The sequence below is a fragment of the Lagopus leucura genome, unplaced genomic scaffold, assembly GCF_019238085.1.
Source record: "Lagopus leucura isolate 7727_CA_CO unplaced genomic scaffold, USGS_WTPT01 Super-Scaffold_100012, whole genome shotgun sequence".
Classification (NCBI taxonomy): domain Eukaryota; kingdom Metazoa; phylum Chordata; class Aves; order Galliformes; family Phasianidae; genus Lagopus; species Lagopus leucura.
In genome coordinates, this window is record NW_024962267.1 from 10132564 (window position 1) to 10148621 (window position 16058).

At 38.6% G+C, this 16058-nt stretch overlaps 1 protein-coding gene across 4 annotated transcripts in view; it reads right to left on the reverse strand.

Annotated features, from left to right (window-relative positions):
* BMPR2 (bone morphogenetic protein receptor type 2) overlaps window positions 1-16058 on the reverse strand; it is a 46012-nt gene that overhangs the window by 16342 nt on the left and 13612 nt on the right. For all 4 annotated transcript variants that reach the window (XM_042874343.1, XM_042874342.1, XM_042874344.1 and 1 more), the window contains exons 3-5: window positions 3159-3269; window positions 2563-2654; window positions 460-690 (exon numbers count right to left, since the gene is read on the reverse strand). In XM_042874343.1, the coding sequence (XP_042730277.1) occupies window positions 460-690; window positions 2563-2654; window positions 3159-3269 (434 nt within the window). The remainder of the gene's footprint in view (window positions 1-459; window positions 691-2562; window positions 2655-3158; window positions 3270-16058) is intronic.

Here is a 16058-nt window from a genome sequence, read left to right on the forward strand (position 1 = left end):
ATGTTTTCTTGTAGAAAACCCTTGCCATTTGCAGCTATAGAGTGACATTGCAAGGACCTTGATGGAGGTGTAATGTTTTAAACATCAAGTAGTTCTACGTTTACTGATAACTTTTTAAGTAAAAACAATTCTTCAAATATTGCCCTTGATTATTCCACAGCTGATTTAAAAAAACTGCAATATAACCAAAAGCAAAATATTACAGCCAAGAGTTCGTAAGACTACATTTGGTAGCAGTAACTGGGCAACCTTAAAGGGTACTACAGGAAACCAAACCATACTATGGTTCATTAAAATTGTACCATTAAAAATTCATTAAAAATGATATGGATCATTTTTACATTACACCAGTCAAAGGTGACTACTGTGCAAGAATCATCAGAGGCTGAAGTACATCCTTTTTATGTGGCTATTCTTAGGAATCTAAACAAATCCAATTGATTTCTCTGAAGCACTTACATTGGGATAATACTCCATCACCAATAAATATTCCATACGCCCATCTGCAGTGAATCTCTCATCTCCCACAATGAAGCGGGCAATATTGTCGTGTTCCATCAGTGGAATCCTGTAAATATTCCTCTCATTGACAAAGTTCTGACGATTAGCAAAAGAAAATACTTTCACAGCAACGGGGCGTTCATCCAAGGAGCCTTTGTACACTGCTCCGTATCGTCCCCGGCCAATCAACTGCAAAAAAAACAGGAAATAATTAGTTCATTCATAAATAAGTAAAGGCAAAAATCAGAGTTCTCACTCAACAAAGATTATATACCAACTTTAATACTCAATTACACTGTGGGAAATAGCAAATATTTTGTACTGAAGACCAGAATTAGAACACTGTCATAAAAGACATTTTGAAGCTGGAAATCTTAGGATAGGCCCATTTAGATCTATATTACTATATTGACCTACAGTCTGCATACCCATGAAATAAATTGTAAATAACCTATTCAGCCATTTTATATAGAACATTAATAAATCCAGCGCATTATGCTGATAATTCTATAAAACTTTTGACTACTAAACATTTATAGCTTTTATGTGATCAATTCTAATTAACTCCAGCTATACATTTTACCTTTAGGATAGCTTTACAAGCTGTACATTTTAGGTTAATAATGCTCTACATGCATTTGCAGTGCAACACAGATTCCAAAGGAGATAAACAGGTTTTAATAGGAAGACATAATCAACTCTGTGCTACCTGTAAATCTTTATTCTAGCTCCCACAATGTTAGACTGCCTTTACAGAAAAGCCTTTTCCATCTCCATGGCAACTGAAGAAAGATGCAATCTCTGCTCTAAACCAGAGCACTGGACCACCTTCAAAAAGAGTTCTAGTTTGTAAAGCTCAAAACACTCTAACTACACAAGAATTTAAGTCTATTGCATTCAAATAGTTTACAGGTAGACATGAATGTGAAACTGTAAGGTTTTCATAGACATGTATCTTTTCACTGTTAGAAATACATACATTATAATCTAATGATTCTAAAAATGATAATATTGTCTAGCAGAAAGTATCTTTTAACAGATAATACTTTCCATTTCTCAGTCCTCCAACGTCAGAGAGTCCTCATAGTGGACTGTAAAGTCAGTTCAAGGTACAAACACACAGTATGTTCACATCCCTACCAGAGATGTGGAAAAGCAAACACAGGTGAAGACAATTTGTTCTGTGACACCCTATGACTGAAAGTGAGATGTCAACTCCTTAATGTTTGAGAAAGAAGACAGAAGACCCTGCAGTAGATTTCTCCAACAAAGCTGATGCTTTTTCCAAGACTACCTATCAGTATGAGTATTTCATCTGAGGCTTTACGCACTTTTACAATACGTGCCTTTGAACTCTTGTGAATTCTGCCTCCAATACTTTTTGTTGGCAGAGGGCACTCAAGTTTCTTTGCTGGTTAGCTTCCCCATTGCCCGGAGCACACTGCAGTGAGAATACCATGCCTGCAGCCAGCATCTCTGACTGTGATTTCTGATGGGCAACAGGAAGAAAAGTACCTCTCTCTATCTCTTTCACAGCCACTATACTGATTTTTCTAGCAAAAAGCTTTTACAAATTCTATACAAGTTCTACTAAGTATATCAATTGAAAGTATAATCTTTTTCAGGTTTCTGACGATGCATTGACACTAAGCTCAGTGGAAGGTTCTAGTTAGCCCCTAGTTGCCATGGAAATAGAGTGCTCCACTGTGATTAATGACAATACCTAAAAGCACTACAATGGAAATACATGGCCCTATCTGCAGTAAATTCTATACTCCAATAGGTGCTACTAAAGCATTTCAAGTGACTATTGTAGGATATTGTACTTAAAGTGACCAGAGTTGAGTAAAAGGAGTTTGATGCAGTGCTGAAATGCAGCACATTTAAATTCTCTTCATCCCCATTAATCACTTTCCGGTGTTTAATATTTTCTTTTCATGATAGAATGTGCTCTAGCTAATACAACACTGCTAACAAGACCAGGCAAAATAAAACTGCTGTAACATATTTTTTTTCTTACATTGGAAAAAAAAGAAGATTAAGAAACAGTTGAACATTTACCTCCAGTAACTTAAGATTGTCTAGATCCAATGAGGGCTCTGATGCTGCTGCCTCCATCATGTTCATACTATGCAATCCTTGTTTACGGTCTCCTGTACAGAAAGGGATGGAAAGGAAATCAGACACTTTCTGATTTTGTGACATAACTGTAAGTGAAAATGCAAACTTGCCTTGAACTTGGCACTAACACATAATGTAGGTAAATAGAAGGGAATCCTCTAAATTCTTCTGAGTTAGTAAAATCAGCAGCGAAGGTGCTGACAGCTACAACCTTAAAGCAGCCTGCTACACACTGTTTTGATAATTAAATATCATTGGTAGCAGCTGTCAAACACGTTTACAACAACACTTATGTGCTGAGTAGAGGATATGTCGAGGAAAAGCAGGCCCCAAAATGCCAACTTGGAAAATGAATCATAAATCACTCCGAACTGTTATGAAAGGAATATCACCAAAAAATGCTAGAGAGGATAAAGGGGAGCATTACATACAAACTTGTAAGAGAGACTAGGGAAGAAAACTAAACATAAGCATAATTTTGAGAAACAGTATTAACAGTAAGAACAACATTAAAAAAAAGGGTCAGCCAACTCTACCTGCAAGCATTCTGTATCCAAAGAACAGAGCAGCAATCAAGACAGCTAGTACAGACACAGATGCAAGGGCAATAACTATCGTCTCATCCCGATGAAAAGAATGAGAAGAATCTGAAAGAAAACAAGATAAAGACTCTAATTGTAAATTTGAAAAAGTCACATTTATAAAAACATGTTATTACAATGAGGAAAAAAACCCAACATACACTTGATTATAAGACATTACACTAAGCTCTTTTTCTTCTTAAAATCAAAGGATGACAGGGTAGCCGATCATCTCAAGCCCAGCTGATTTGCAGCTTTTCCTACTCCTTCAGTGCCATCAAAGGGCACCACAGAGAGGCACTGAAACCTTAAAGTGAATCTCCTTTCTATCTGCAAAAGCTCAGCACAGGCATCCAAGGTGAAACTAATGCACTCCTGCTCAGCTAACAATTTCTTAATCAAGTTTCCTGTTACAAATCAGGCTTATAAACTTAACCTTATTTTTTATTATTATTCCAACACTGGAAGGAAAATCTCAGTAAAAAAGTAAAATAAAAGGTCAATAATGTTGCAATGTGATGAATAATTAATCTTTTGTATTCAAACATCCATATGTACGTTAGATGCAAGATCTTTTGTGCTAGGGCTTCAAAGTTCTTTTGTTTTTTCTGATTTGTGTCAGTGCTCAGATCAGTTTTATCATGATTCTCACTATGTAAACCAGACTGATGTTTCCAAAAACAACAGCGGAACATCGAACAACTTGAAACAACAGTAAAACACTGAAAACTAAACGACTGGTTTAATTTAGCCTTTTAAAAACTTTTTTTCTTAACAAAAATCAAATTTGGTTTAAATGCATCTCACTGCTTTCTGAGGAAGGGGGAAAGAGTTTTAATGTAAACGTTTGTTATTGTCTTCAGTGGTTACCTTACTGCTTTTCCACATCAGATCCCAATCTTGTTTCTTTCAGGTATGTAAATATTCAGCCACTTTAGCAGAGAAATTTCTTACTGCAGATATTCCTCTGATGTCAGAATCACTGGAATGTGGCATTACAAGACCTCATTTACCTTGGCTTTAAAACCAAGTTCGCAAACTATGTTTAAACTTGTCTCATATACTGCTAAAAGTACTCCTTAAAAGACTCATAACAAGACCTAACTATTCTAAAACCACAAAACATATAATGCACACAAGGCTTAAACATTGGGTAAATTCTTAGGTGAGACTGAAATAAAATTTATCCCAGTCTACACTAACTGAATAAACAGACAAATTCACTGCTCAAACTGCATTTACAGTAAGTTAAACACGATTCATTTATTCCAGTTCCCAGCATGGATGAACACTGGAGAAAAAGATAAGGAAAGAAATCAAGTGTGAAAGACATCAGCTTCCATTTTTACAAAATTGTAGTGGTAAGCAGAACTACTAAAAAGTTGGTAAAACAAACAAAACAACAACAACAAAACAAGCAAACAAAAAAGCATTTGAGATGTGATTATTTACCTGAAAAATTACCCCTCAAAAATAACACGCAGCACATATCAGAGAAAGCCTTCAAATGGTACTCATGACACTATCAAATTTCAAGTTGTTCTGTCAAAAGAAATACCATCACCAATGGTTTTGGTGAGAGTTTCACAGGGAAAATAAACTACTGCCACAGAGCGTTGTGCTATGCGATCATAGTTGGGATTTCTATCATTTGGAGACTAAAAACCTGAGATTCCAGTTTTCACCTAGATTATGAATTCTAGCTATGTACCTATACACACCCAATCACATACTATATATTTAAAAAAACACAGCATAAAAGAACCTTACATGACACAAAGCAATATAAAATACTGTATAAGTGTATGAAAATGTGTAACTGTTGGCAGGAAAATCGTAATTTTGACTATTCTATTTTTTGAATAGAATAGCTTAATCAATGTTTTTTGCTTATCTAGAAAAATACAGACACCAACACACACATATATTTGCATATACATAATGTTGTTTGGTTTCTTTCATATCAGTCCAAGATGGTGCTAGATACCATCTTGATATTAAGAAAGTGCAGGTTTTGAGGGGCTGAGGTTCCTGCTGTAACCTCTGCTGTATTTCCTGGACCACATAATCGGTGTGTAGTCATTTACAGACTTCCTACTGCCTATACAGTAGTCTGTTAACAACTGTTAACAACTGTTTCCTGAACGTTATCCAATGCCCAAGTCTGATTGCTCCATTCTTGCCACTCTTACAATCCAAGGGCTGACAGCACAACCCTATCCACCATCCTGCTGCCTTCCTGCCTTCTGGAACAGGATTTTGCTGTTCCTCCACTCCTAGCATGGGCCAGAGAAGGCTATTCTGAGCTGCACCAACTACTTAGAGAGTCTGGCAGCATTTCTGCACTGGCTTTCTCTCATTAGAAGCATGTGAGTAAATGTATTATGGGGCCTGGCAGCAACAAAAAGTCCCAAGTAACAGTTTTGTGGAGATCAGTAGTAGAAAAACATGTTGAGAAAAATGATCACAGCATTCTTGGTCCTTGATGGACCATTCCCTCTGGAAACTTTTTATCTTCAGTGGTATCTCTGCATTTGCCAAATAACTGTAAAGAACTTTCCTGAAGCTCAACAGGAAAATAAACTTTTTTTTTTTTAAAGCAGAGTTGTTTCTTAACAAAACACAAAACTGGCTTATCCTGAACCAGTTTTTACTTCTTATAAACACTTTAAAACAACGTTGTCAACTATTCATGTAGTCATAGTCAGTCCTACAGTAGGAATTACTACTGCCGGGCTGTCAAGCACCTTTTACAAATTTAAGGATAATTTCCTTAATGATGGTAACCAAACATTTCAACAGATTAGTAATATGCAGTTCAACTTAATACGGGTGGGTAAAACACTGCTTTGAACATGCATAACTGCTGCTCAATAATCTGATTCGATCTTTTGGGATCATCATTGATATTTGGGTATTTCTTTAGTGATAAACGGAAGGAACTGCATCAACTTTTTTGACACTGTCTTCAAATTTCAGACCAAAAATATTGATATTCCAATATCATTCCCAAACCATTGTATTGCTTAAAAAAATGACAGTCCAAGTTTATAGGATGACATGCTGAGAGGATGAACTGCAGTCTGTAGGAAATGTAATGACTGCAGAGTTGATTACGGAGCACAAGTCTACCCACACTTGTACACAAAATATCAGCAGAACTCCCTCAAGTGTTTCTTCATTGTGAAATTTTTGTTTCTACTGAGCATTCCTTATAGAGAATGAAAAAAATTCCTATTTCAGCTTCCAATCTAAAACAGAACTGCTTGAAACAAGAATAAGTCACCAAAAGCTGCAGTAAGGCCCAAGACACCAGAGCCAACCTGTTTGGGTTGGAAAGGGAGAACAGGGCGACTTCAAGCAGCAGCTTAAAGAAACAAAGTGTGACCAATGCCTGTGCTACTTAGAAGGCATCCAGCTCTTCTGTCTTGAAAAAATTCTACCAGTAACTCTGATGTAATATTTTCTGAAGTGCACCAATTACATCATGAAGAAATATCATGACAAATAGTATCAGCAGCCTTCAAAAAAATAAAAAATAAAAAAGGAGCAGCACAAGTGATTAAAATAGAGATGCCCTCCTCCTGGCTGGGGAGCAGCTGGTAACCCGCAGAGCGCTGCTCCCAGCAGTGTGCCGACCCTGCCAGCAGCACAGAGCTTGTTTCTGTGTTCCAAACCCCAAGCACAACAGACCCTGTGTAGGGAGAGAATTTCGTCAAAGGCACTCGCCAATAAGGCATTTCAGCAGCGCTTCCAGTGCTTGGTCAGAAACGAGTCGCTAGGCTGAACCTGGCCCTGCACTTCTGATACTCCCTACGCACACTGCTACCACATTAGGCATTTCTCTTTCCTCCCCTAAGGCATGTCTGCCATAATAGCTGCCAAACACTGCTACAATATCCTTGGTAAATTAGATTTTAAAATTAAGCTTCCATATTGCCACACACAATTTTCCTACTGCTGCTTTCCTAGCTTTCCTCAGAAATGACAATGAAAGAAAAATGCCGACAGTGCTAATGACATCATGAGGAATAATATTTTTCCTTCCAATTAATTTTTCCACTATAAACTTAAGCTTGTAATATTAATCAGTACTGGAGTATTGCGATCTATGTGTCTATGGTTGAAACTGCTTCTTCTTTTATTTTTCTGTAATTTAACTTTCAAAAATGAAAGCCTCTTCTGTATGCTTTCTGTTTCCATATTTTAAAAATCAGCATTTATCATATTACCAAAGAACATTCTGAGGAAAAAAAGGAAATGGGGACAAAATCAGGTAACGATGGCCAGTGGCAAAAGAGCCTACAAACATCACAGCAGCCTTCCTTTGGAGCCAGAAAAAAGGTGCAGGATTCCTGTGTCTTCCCTTCCCATCAGCAAACACCATGACACCTCTGGCCATCTGTCCCCTCCCTGCCCTTGCCCATCCCTCCAGATAAATTGATCAGATATATGGAAGAAGTTTATTACACTAAGGGTAGTGAGGCACTGGAGCAGGGTGCCCAAAGAGGCAGTGGATGCCCCGTCCCTTTAGACATGGGGTTCTGAGCAACCTGTACCTAGCTGTAGGCACCCATGTTCATTACAGCGGAGTTGGACCAGATGCTCTTTAAGGGACTCTACTCTTTAAGGGACTCTACCAACTCAAACAATCCAGCGTTTCTATGACAAAGCCTTTGTTATCCACCACCGTCTGTGTTACTGTCAGTTCAAGTGCCATAGTCTGTGCTGTGTGAAGGCAAAACATTCCAGTCTTGGTTGGGACCACGGGAATCCACACAGAATTGCCACATTTTCCAATTCATAGTGCATCAGACTCTAAAACTACTACTGAAAGTGCAAGATATCAAGTGGAAAATCAGGAGAAGAAAGCACCAAAGCTGCTACAGCACTGTAGCCCAAGGGCTCGCTGTTGCTTTCTGCAAGATCTTCATCCCCTGGACATCAAACCTGGGACACAGCAGAGATCGCTGTTAGGATAAGAAATCTTCAGGAAACTATAAGAACAGCAAGTGTTTGCCATGTTCAAAAGCCAGGAATCCCATGGGGAAATATTTGGTTATGTAAATAAGACTGAATCACACAAAGCTAAACAAGGAGATGCCCTTAGAACGACAAAAGCAATTACATTGTTTCCTACTCTTTAGATGATTGAATACAAAACTCTAGACTTTGAAATTTTTGCACGTTAAGTAGAGAGATGTACACACACACATACACTATATATGAGTATCTACATACGTAGTATGAAAACAACCCCAAATACCTGGAGAAATTTTTATTCTGGTAACTGTAATTTGGAAATGGAGGTTTCCACATAATACACAATGGTTGCACATGAAACCACTTTCTGCCAGACCCTTGTATTGCTATTAAAGTTTTTCATTCAAATTTTTAAAAATCAGCTGCCCACTTTTCAAGTAAATGACTCACAGCTGCGTATTTGTCACATCGTAGTAAATAATTCTAGTAAATACATGTTGTGTTTAAGTTTAGATAAGTGTTATGTAACAGCATGTTAGAGAAACACTACAATTACTGTCTATAATGAAAACCAGTTTTTAAAAATTTACCTGTGTTCCCACTGAATTTCTGGTATTAACACGTTGCAGAGGCCAAGTAGCATTCCAGTTGGTACCAAAATATTAAACTATCTTAACACCAAATAACTACCAAGTTCTGGTAGTCACCAAAATATAAGGAGAACACCATCCTTCAACCTTCACAGCATTGTAACATCTGATTCTTCAAAACAACTCCAGCTGCCTGGGCTCTGATCAAAGTCAGCACAATTACACAGGGACTCAGAGATCTGCCCATGCAGATCACTTTAAAAAGAAGTGGAGGCTTAACGCCATCCTACAACTATTTCTTTGATGTGATCAATTCAATATGTTCTTTGCCAGTCTGTTACAGAAGTTGCTTTTCTATTTAGGAATGATAATGATATTAAGGATGAGATCAGAAGCATGAAGGAAGCCTTACATTTAAATCATAAACACAACCCACGAGGAAAGGCTGAAGCATGTAGACAGTATGGCCTTTGGCTGCAGATGACTGCAAACTTACTCTGCAAATTGCAAAAGGGACTCTAAGCATGATTAATTCTACTTGTGTTTCAAGTTTCATTTTTTCTCTCAGTCGCTGTGTATAACTTTTATGACAACAAAGTCTCAGCTTTTTGAAAAAGCATACAATTATCAACTATTCCAAAAGCACATAGGTTTAAATTTCCTTGTATTTTCTGCAAGGTTAAAAATGTCTTGGCAAACATGCTTTATTTCCCACTTTCTGCATTAAAAAAAGAAAAAATACTTACTTGTACTTATATGATTATCAATTTTTTTTATAATTTAAATACTTTGTGGTTGCTTACAAAATTTCTGTGCATAATGTATAAAGAATGATCTGTTTGTCTGCTCAGCCTACATATAGTTATATGAAATGGACCTTACTACGCAAGCCAGGCCATTTTTCACCGAGCACTACCTCATTGCTGATCCACCATCCTGCAATGTGAGAGCTCAGTCTTCAGCATGTCAGAGTAAATAACAAGAATACCTCCAATATAAACAACATATCAAAACGACTCAAATTACTGAAGTGAATCTTAAATTTGTTTAGTTGAGGGAAGAACATGTAGAAGAAAAAAAATTAAGCAGAGAACTTGTAAGAAAGAAACATACATTAGTGGCCTTTTAGATATTACGGTAGGCTTTTCAACACACAAAGAAACCCAGTCACACAACTAAATGCATTCAAACGCACATTCTCAGTTAAGCTGATACCACAAGGCTTCAATACGTCTCTTAAGTCACTCTCCACAGATCTCCACACTGAACTCCAGCAGGAGCTATTTCCAGTTTTCCATAAAAATATCCAATCACAGAACAGCTGAGATTGGAAGTTCCAACCCACCTGCCACAGGCTGGGTTCCCCAAGGCAAACCTTGCTGCCCATATGGCCGGCTGTGAATAATTAAAGGAAAAATAACAGCATTTCCTAAACTTTTCTTTCCCTGCAAATTTTTGCGATGCACCTAAACTTTTACAGGTACATGCTTTAAAACCACAATTACCTTATTTCTGTTTTAAGCATCTGTAAATTTGAGGTGAGACAGTATCCTTCTGTCAGCACTTGACAAATTATTAATAAAATTAAATCAATATATATATATAACCATCAATATAACATCAATATAATAACCATAATAATCTAAGACAGTGTAAAATATAATAAAACATATAATACAAATCACCGTGACCACCATCAAAAATCAAAGCAAGGTTCAAGCAGGAAGCACTATTTTATATCCAAGTGTCTGAGTACACAATGGCTGAGGTTAGCAAAGAAACTTCTGTGGAAGATGAGTGAGCATGTGGTGCTGGCACAGATGAAAAGCACAATGGGAAGGGTATTTTTGTGTGAGATGGTGCGACATTCCTTAGCAAAACAACCCTGCCAAGCAGTAAACCTAAGGCGATTTTATTTCAAAACTGAAAATGAATGTTTCTCGCCCAGACTCAAGAGCATTTGAGAAACTTGGTTTCTACTGCAGACTGAAAAGCTCAGTTAGAGCATAAAGTTTGCACTATTTCCAGTCATCTCATTATTTGAAGAAAATGTTTAAGCAGTCACCAGTATCTTTCCAGTTTGCATTCAATATCATATTTTTATATAAAATCATCATTATACTGTTATGAAGTGTCCATTACGGCATCTTTTTGTGTTTTTCTCCACTCTGGATACCTAACATTTCTATTTGTATTTCAGAGGTGAACAGAATCAGACATCCACTCCCTGGGCTTTCAGTAATCACCAGATCCCTACAAGTGCCGCAGTAATATCCTGACCTGGCAACAATGCATCACAGATCCCCTGAGCTCCTCAGAGAATGCCTGAACATACAGAATTTACAGCTTAAGCTGTATAATTTTCCATAGCATGCTCCAAAGGAAGTCTGCTACAGCTAAAGTCAGGCAGACATCTTTGGAAACCTGCGGTCAGTCTGCAGGTCAGATGGGAGTTCTCTGGGCCTTTTCTCAAAGGGAGCTCCCTGTACCTGAGTGGTCAAAGGTAGATTCCCTTCCCGAGTCCCCATCCTCTTCTGCAGGAGCATCTACCAACAGTCCAGGCAGCACATATTGGACTCACTGTCTTTGTTTTGAAAACTGAGGGCTGCACAGATACATGAAATTTAAGAATTAAGTATGTGTGGTAATTTCTTTGGCAGAGAAGTGGGTTATGCAATCTCTAACGGCTCTTCCTTTGATGAGTAGATACAGAGACACAAATTAACAGCCTGTCACCTTCCTGGAGAAATAACTCCTGAGTAGATAAAAACTCAACCCAACTTCTTTGTGTTTTCTTCCGTGAGTTTTCAGTGCCATTTCTAACACTGCTTGAATACTCCCTTTGAATAATGACGTAGGTAGATTTAATAGCAACTCAAAACCAATCCCAGATTTAGATTACCTTTCTGTAGTGTCCTAGACACAGCTAAGCATTCACTAACTAAAGAAAGAAAAGAAATATCTTACTTCAAGCGAAAGGCACTTCAGTACAGATCTGAACCCTGCATTCAAGCTTAACCAAATGCTGACTTGGACAATAAATCATGTACTAGAAACATCTTCCATGAAAAAAAATAAAATAGCCATGTTTTTTTTTTTCAATAATAAAATGGCTGAAAAAACATCTACATTATCCCCTTCTAAGACTTGTGAACCTGACAGCCTTCCTCCTCATCACATCATGTGCTAACAGTGGCAGCAACATAACGGCACTGAGCCACGGTCTGTAGAAACTGGAACAAAAAAACGCATGTGCTGCAACAGAGAAAAAAGCATGCTTCATAAAGTCTCTTTAAAGTTATTTGAAATCCAGCTGGCTCAATAGCTACATATTTCATATTCTTAATGTTCCCAAGCATATTGCTCTACTAAAAATAAAGCACAAAAATGACATCAAAACACTGAATGTGTATTTTCACACGAGCATGTGAACCCAAAACCACAAATTCCTTTAAAGGAGGCAGCTGCAATCCAGCACGCCCGCACGTTCTGTGTCTTTGATTGCTGTGAGCACAGGATGGCCATCCCCGAGCTGGAGGTGCTGCCTTGCTCCGTCAGCCTGGGGCTGCTGGCAGGAGGGCCGTGCCAGGGCTGAGCAGAGCAGCCGGGCCTGTACAAGCAGGCGCTTCCTGCATGCACACCAGTCAGGCAGCCACTGCCTGCCACGCCGGAGCCTCGGATGTTGCTGTTTACAGAGCGTGGAGCCAGGCCGCGGCTGAGGCTGGAGGCACACTGTCTGCTTCCGTGCAATGCTTGCTTTGTCTGGGGCTGCCACTGAGAGCAAGGCCATGCTGCTTGCGCAGCTGCTCCTGCCCTGCTTGTGGGGCTCCCGGCCTGGTACTGGAGCTGGGCACCACTGAGCGAGGAGTCGGGATGTTTTTCCTCTGTCAGCTTTTGTAACACGCAATGAGAACTGAACCGATTTGTCAGACATGACTGCGTGGTGTGGTGTTTCAAAAATCACCGCCCCAACCGTGCACCAAAATCTTAATTAGGGCACAATTGTAGGCAGCTAATCTGTTCAACAGAAAAACCAAGATCTATACAAAATGATATGATAATAAGTTCGACAAAACCCTTCATAACACTTCTGGTTTCTGCCCCAGTCTTTTGGAATTAGTGTCCTAAATCAGCTTAATGTTGTAATCCTTAAGTTTAGTCAGTATTTTGGTATTAAAACTTAGATCTTCTGACTCCAGAACATTTTTCTGTACTTTTGGTACAGTGCACATTCTTGTGTGTACATGGTTCTGTAACTTTAGATTCTGAAGTACCTGTCAAAAGGAGTGAGGTAAACCTGTCTGATATTTCAGCAACAGTTACTAAAGATAATGTTTGTCTGGCTAATGCCAACCCAAACGCCACATGGTATCTCACAGTATGCATCTGCTCCAGCTTCTCCTATCATGACTTAGGAGGACAAAGTCTAGAGGAAAGCGTGTGCTCTCCGTCTTCCCCCTAATCCTTACCCATACTCCCTGTTTTTCCCCGTTGTCCTTTCTGTAGGGCCAAATAATTCCTAATATTCACCAGATTCCCTTTCATGTTTCCCAGATGAAATTCCTTTTGGAAGCTATTGAGCAACGAAACAGAAAGCCCCAACTCCCTCTCCTCCTTGCTCTAAGATCCTTGAGAAATGCAATGAACATTCTCTTCTCCTCCTTTACTTGAGACATAGGCACTCTCAGTCAGCATCAGTACATCTTCATCCCTCTTTCATTCCCATTCCTCATTCTGCTGTCATCCAGACACTGGCATCATCCATGTCTACGCCTGTGTGCCTGTGGCCAACGACCCACTGAACCTCCGAGGTTACTGCTGAAGGATGTATTTTCCCCAGCTAAGAGACCTTCACAAGGGATATTTCCCTCCAATCCTACCCTTGGTTAACACTGAAATTCAGCCAACTCCTGTCAGAAAGAACCACCTTCTCAAAGACATTTAACATACAAGAGATGACAGGTATTTGGGGACATCCTTAAGTAGAAGGAAACTAAGAGAAGAACAGAAGAGGATGCGGAAACCTGCAAACACAACAGAGCATGGCAGAACTAGGCAAAGGCATACCCACCAAACAGCGGGCAAAAAGGCAATGGGTACAAGGACACAGTGAAGGAACAGCCTTTCCCTCAGGCAGACCCCAGCAACATCAGTAGTCTCCACTGACACTCAGCTTCTGTTTCCAAGGTGCTGGCTGAAGTGTCCTCCTTCAAATACATAACTACAGCTCAGAAGAGGGCACACAAGTGCACATGTTACGTATTTGTCAAGGCAATTTTTTCCCCTTCAAGGAAGGAAGCACTTTCCAGAACTTGAACTATAAAGCTGGCTTTGATACTGAATAACCTGATCTTAGGTAGGTTACTTTGTTTCTCTGTGCTTTAGTTTAGCCAGTTATACAACGTAGAAACAGTAACTTCCCTAACTTCAAAGGACATTCTGATTATTTTAAAATAACATGAAGATGAAAAAGACAATAATGATAAATAGCAATCTTTAGTTTGCACTTATGCAAAAATTCTTCTACAGATCTAGGTACTTGACTTCAGATGAAATGCAGACATCGTTTGATGTTCATTTCTTCCAGCATGAGTGCCAGCTCAAGCTTTGCTCCCTGCCTCCTGCTCCAGGTGCATGTTCCACCCCAGCAGTGCCACCAGCTGCACAGCACAACCACAGTTATGTTAAGCAGTGAGCTGGGTGAGAAAGCCAGCAGGGAGATCATGAGGAGCTGGATGGAAGGAATATCTGGAAGGCAGCACCCCTGCCAAAGCAAATGCACATCAATCCAGTGCGAAGGCGGCTATCAAAACCATCAATTTGTGTTACACCGTGGGCATATGAGAAATACAGCTGGCCTTACTTGTATAACATGCTCCGTCTGCCCCACAGTAACAAGCTTATTTCAAACCAGCAATAAATATTTCAACACAAATTCAAATAGGTAATGTGGAGACACTGAACTATCCTATGGAACTGATTTTTTTTTAGCAGTGTTGGAATCTGTGTGATTTCTAGATTATTTTCAGAGACTGAACAAAACCCTTCTGCATACTAAACTATACCGTATCTGTAGCTCTTCTGTTTTAAATATGCTTTCAATGCAATTAAAAGAATTCTTAAATGAAACCCTGATGTTGACACAGCCCTGTATACAGATTTTAACTGTTTTAATGACATTGTACAATTAAATTTTAAGATTGGTAACTTCAGAAGATATGTTTATACAAATGCTTGCTTCAAACGGTAGAAATTAGAATGGGAAACAGCCTCTTTAAAAATGAATATAAAGCAGGCTTCTGTCAATCTAATTTACTCAAGTCCTGAACATACCATGAAATCCTGTTAAATGAATGGCAAAAAACTGAAGTCCCACAAAATGAATAGAAATCTTTTTTGTCAAACAAAACTAATTTAAACTTGAGAATGACTCCTTCCTGACAGGTGTGCTTGCTTTAACACATCACAAGCAGCCATAGCCAAGGTTTTCATATGACTTATTTGGTTCCCAGCTGGGCACCAAAGGACTTTTAGATTTCAAAGTCACTATGAAATTTGCCCACTTTTAATACGTATCTGTCACCCAAAATTAAGACAATAGGCTTGTGAATTTTTTTTGCCCACCATTCTCACACTAGTCTTAAATCAGATTTAGCAATATGTAACTCTATAACCCCCACTAACTGACTGTCAATTAAAACAGGGGACTTTAATAGACTTCACACTTTCAGCTTGCACTTTATTTATTTATTTATTTTTCTTTCTAAAACAACTCTTTGCTTAAAACTTCAAATCCACAGGTTTGTGAGAAATCTAGAGCGCTGCTATATGTCCTTTGAAGTTAGGGAAGTTACTGTTTCTACGTTGTATAACTGGCTAGCTATCAAGAACATGTATAGAGACTATGCTCTAAACAAAACAAATATAGCTACATTTCAGCAGTAAGTAGACACTGAAACTTCAAAAGTCATTATATTTGCTTCACAACATGTAAAAAATTGCAGTTAGCAGCACTTGTTACTATCTGGCTGTATCATAATCTTGAAAGAATGGAAAAGCTTACCTATCAACTTCAAGAGCTCCATCATAACACAGAACTTCACTGTATCAATAGCACTTTTGGGAATAAGACACTGCTACTGACATAACACAACTGCAATTACAAATACCAATATCACAGAGAACAATCACATGGTGTGCTTTTGACATCACTGTGATAGTGGATATGCTTTAAGTCCTGCTTGAGTAACAACTGTAAATCACTAAACTACATGGATTCTTG